Genomic DNA, 3,380 nt, shown 5'->3' with positions numbered 1-3,380 from the left:
GAATGCATATGATAGGGATGTGCCCTAAGGACCAGTGGGAAAGGCTCACTGAAGGTTTATGGGTTAAATCAATGTCTCCTTTTGATCACAAAATATTAGACATAAGAATGGCGGCATCTTATTCAGAAAGTCTTCATGTGTCTCTTGATGAAGGTGTGTTCTTGTTGATTGCCTCTTCTTTTTCATTTTTGACCCACCATCATGGTCATTTGGTTATCTATCTTAGAATGTTTATGTTTAATATTTCAAATATAATTTTCCTTTGCGTTACTGTTGCCTTATATTTGATGTCTTTTTGCAGAATTTTTTTCGTATAGGATATTGTTCCTGGTTTTGGGAATAGTATTGATGAGTCTGGCCTCCTGGCTGAGCCAGTCTATAGTTTTTTACTACAGTGGTGCTATGGCAATAGGGGTTTTTCTTGTAATATTAATGATCCTTTTCCAGGTATGTACATGAAATTTAACTTTCCGAATGTTTTTTTTCTTTTTCTAAATATATATATGATTAATGCTGTCATACATCTTTATTACAAATATAGCAAATGCCTATGGCACATGATTTTGAAAGATTAATTGAACATTTGCTCAGAGATATGTTGGGTACTGATTCATTAATGACTTGCATATGCCAAAAGTTCAAGGATTCTGTACATAGACATATGATAACAACTGAGCAGTATTATGAGCTTCAGAAATTCAAATTTTAGCATCTAGTATTACGTTTGATCACAACTGAGCAATATCCCGAGCTGCAACTTCATATTTTAGCATTTCAAATATCTTTACTTGTCAACGTTATGGTCACTAATTTTCTTTTTAAGTTCACTGACAGGGGATGAAGCTTCTTCCAACTGGTCGGAAAAGTTCATTAGCAATATTTTTATACTCGTTCTCTGTATGTATATTCATATATCAGCACATCCCGTTCTTTTATTCGTATATTGGTCGTTGCCGTGATGGTGTGTAATTGATCCTCTTGTGTTCAGGTTGGCTTGGGATCTTTTTTACTCCGCTATGTGCCTAGATTGTTGCGATCACTACTTCTCGAGATTGGGCTTTCAGAAGATATGTACAATCCTGTATGTAAGTTTCTCATAGCTAATTCTCGTAGTCTCTCAGTCTTCCACCAGTTATGAGATTCTCGTAATGGTCGTAAATCTGCAAGTTTCCTTTCTTCTATATTTGCCTCTAAGACGATACTTTCCATGTATATAGGACGAAAGTTACTAATAAACATCATTGCATATTCAATCTTTATGTATATAGTGAGGATCTGTTTTCGTATTCTATCAAAACAATTTAAGAAACTTCTCTACGAAGGAGCGGGTTAAATTCCACGCGGTATGCATCACTTGTAATTCTTTTTTTTCCTCTACGCTCGACCAATTAAAGTTTCTGAGAAAATATTGTCCACGCTTGAATGAGGTGGCTGCTTGATGTCTCACTTAAAGTCCTAGGTCAAGAGTTAATGTACGCTATTACGGAATGAAAGACCTGATTGCAACTGTCATCTATGTTTTTTCCGTGGAAAGTTGACAAAACTAAATCTATGTTAGATAAGACCAATATGGCAGCAACTTTCCTCTCTTTCAAAATCTCAACTCTTTTATTTCACTTCCCTCCATGTCACAGTCTGTGCTCTACTTCTTAACATAATATGCTATGTATAAATCTTAGATATTCATGTTTTTGTGTTAGAACATAAACACTACTTTTCTTTGTAAATCATGAAACTTATGACATCATACGGTGGATTATGCTTTCTTATATTATCAATAACATGGAATGTGAAACTTATCCTTCCCTATCAAAATAAATCGAGTGGATCCCGTGTAAGAAATTTTGATCGGAAAGAGATATGGTGATTTCATAAGGCAGTTCCTTGTCTATCCCACACACGAATTAATAGTAGCTTTCTTGCTGTCATCTGATTTGGATTTCAATAAGTCATTGACTTGTGGGCATGATGTTGTACATTCTGATCTTATGTGAAACAGCTAGCTGTATTTCTATTGGTTTTCCTCGTAATTGCTGGAGCTTGGCTGGGTTTTTGGGTTGTGCGCAAACTTGTACTAACAGACGATGGCACTATTGATATTGGTGTATCTCATTTTATCACCTGGTCAATTCGGATCGTTGCCTCTGTGATGATACTTCAGGTTTTCATTCACTTTATTAAAAATAAAAAAAGATGCCTTAATTGAGTCTCATCATAGTTTTCTCTTTGGTGGTAAGTAATAAAATTCTAGAAATATGTGCTTCAGAGTTCTGTAGATCCGTTATTGGCAGCAGAGGCATTGGTGGGCGCAATCATTGTTTCTTCAGTGTTGAGGAAGTTTGTCAAACCAAAGGTTGTTCGTCGTGTCTACAAGTGAGTCTATGATATTGATATGTATCTTAAACAAAAGTGTCCCTGTATATTAGTGCATAAAATTTGCTTGCATGAGGCACGAACAATTCTTTTTGGCATGACTCCTGGTGCCTTTTTCTGATGCTTTCATGTCTTTCCATCATTTGTTTTTGATCTTTCCTTTATTTTATTTTCACCATGAAAAATTATGAATAATCTTGCAGAAAGTTGTGTAGACTGGACAGAGAACCTCTTAATCCCTATGCATCGCCAGTCACCAACTCGTCCATTTCCAGACCTTTCACCAGAGCTCCATATACTCCCCTACAAGGTGACTCTTCTCTTCGAAGTTAAACATGTCTTGAATTGCAATGACTACAGTCGCTTCTTCACATAATCCACCATCCTTTCAGGTTCAACCAATAAGTCACCTACACGGTTGCCAGATTCAGGGGCTTTCTTCTCTACTTTCCACGACATTCCTGATCGAAAGAAATTTACAAAGGACGAATGGGAGTCGTTCACTAGGGAGTCGACACGCAAAGAGCTAGAAGGCCTGGTTTCTACACCAGATTTTAGCAAATGGGCCGTCACCCATGCAGACAGGTTAACCTTAGCTCCAAACAAAGAAACAGCAGATAAACAGAGGAGATGGTTCCATTGGTTATAAAGATCCATCCTAACTTGACACACGATCTACTCTGTACAACAACTAGATTTTTGTATGATTAGTGCCTTTAGTTTAGGGCTACCCTGGAAACCCATGATTTTTATGTCAACCTCTCTTGTATTCTAATGAAAACTAGGCCTGGCTAATCAATTAACCTCATTGACTTGTTACAAGCAGCAAGAACATTTACTAGGACATTCACTGTGATTAATGTACATCTGAATATGTTTGGTGATTTATTGTTAAGTGATCAGCTGGCCTGATTGCTAAGCAGCGGATACGAGATATCTACATGCTTGGGATTGGAGGGTCGCACAGCACTTGGTAGGTCCCAGTCTTAGGAAAAATCTCCACCACA

At 37.1% G+C, this 3,380-nt stretch overlaps 1 protein-coding gene across 1 annotated transcript in view; it reads left to right on the top strand.

Annotated features, from left to right (window-relative positions):
- Positions 1 to 3,354, top strand: part of LOC105177833 — a gene marked incomplete in the record, with an annotated part of 5,073 nt that extends 1,719 nt beyond the window's left edge. Inside the window, 8 exon segments of the mRNA XM_020698941.1 lie at positions 9 to 153; positions 302 to 447; positions 835 to 897; positions 989 to 1,081; positions 2,000 to 2,161; positions 2,267 to 2,373; positions 2,577 to 2,683; positions 2,766 to 3,354. Coding sequence (XP_020554600.1) covers positions 9 to 153; positions 302 to 447; positions 835 to 897; positions 989 to 1,081; positions 2,000 to 2,161; positions 2,267 to 2,373; positions 2,577 to 2,683; positions 2,766 to 3,022 — 1,080 coding nt within the window.

This window comes from Sesamum indicum, linkage group LG15 (assembly GCF_000512975.1).
Source record: "Sesamum indicum cultivar Zhongzhi No. 13 linkage group LG15, S_indicum_v1.0, whole genome shotgun sequence".
Classification (NCBI taxonomy): Eukaryota; Viridiplantae; Streptophyta; class Magnoliopsida; order Lamiales; family Pedaliaceae; genus Sesamum; species Sesamum indicum.
The sequence above is the reverse complement of the archived record's forward strand: the minus strand, read 5'-3'. Positions and strand labels throughout refer to the sequence as shown.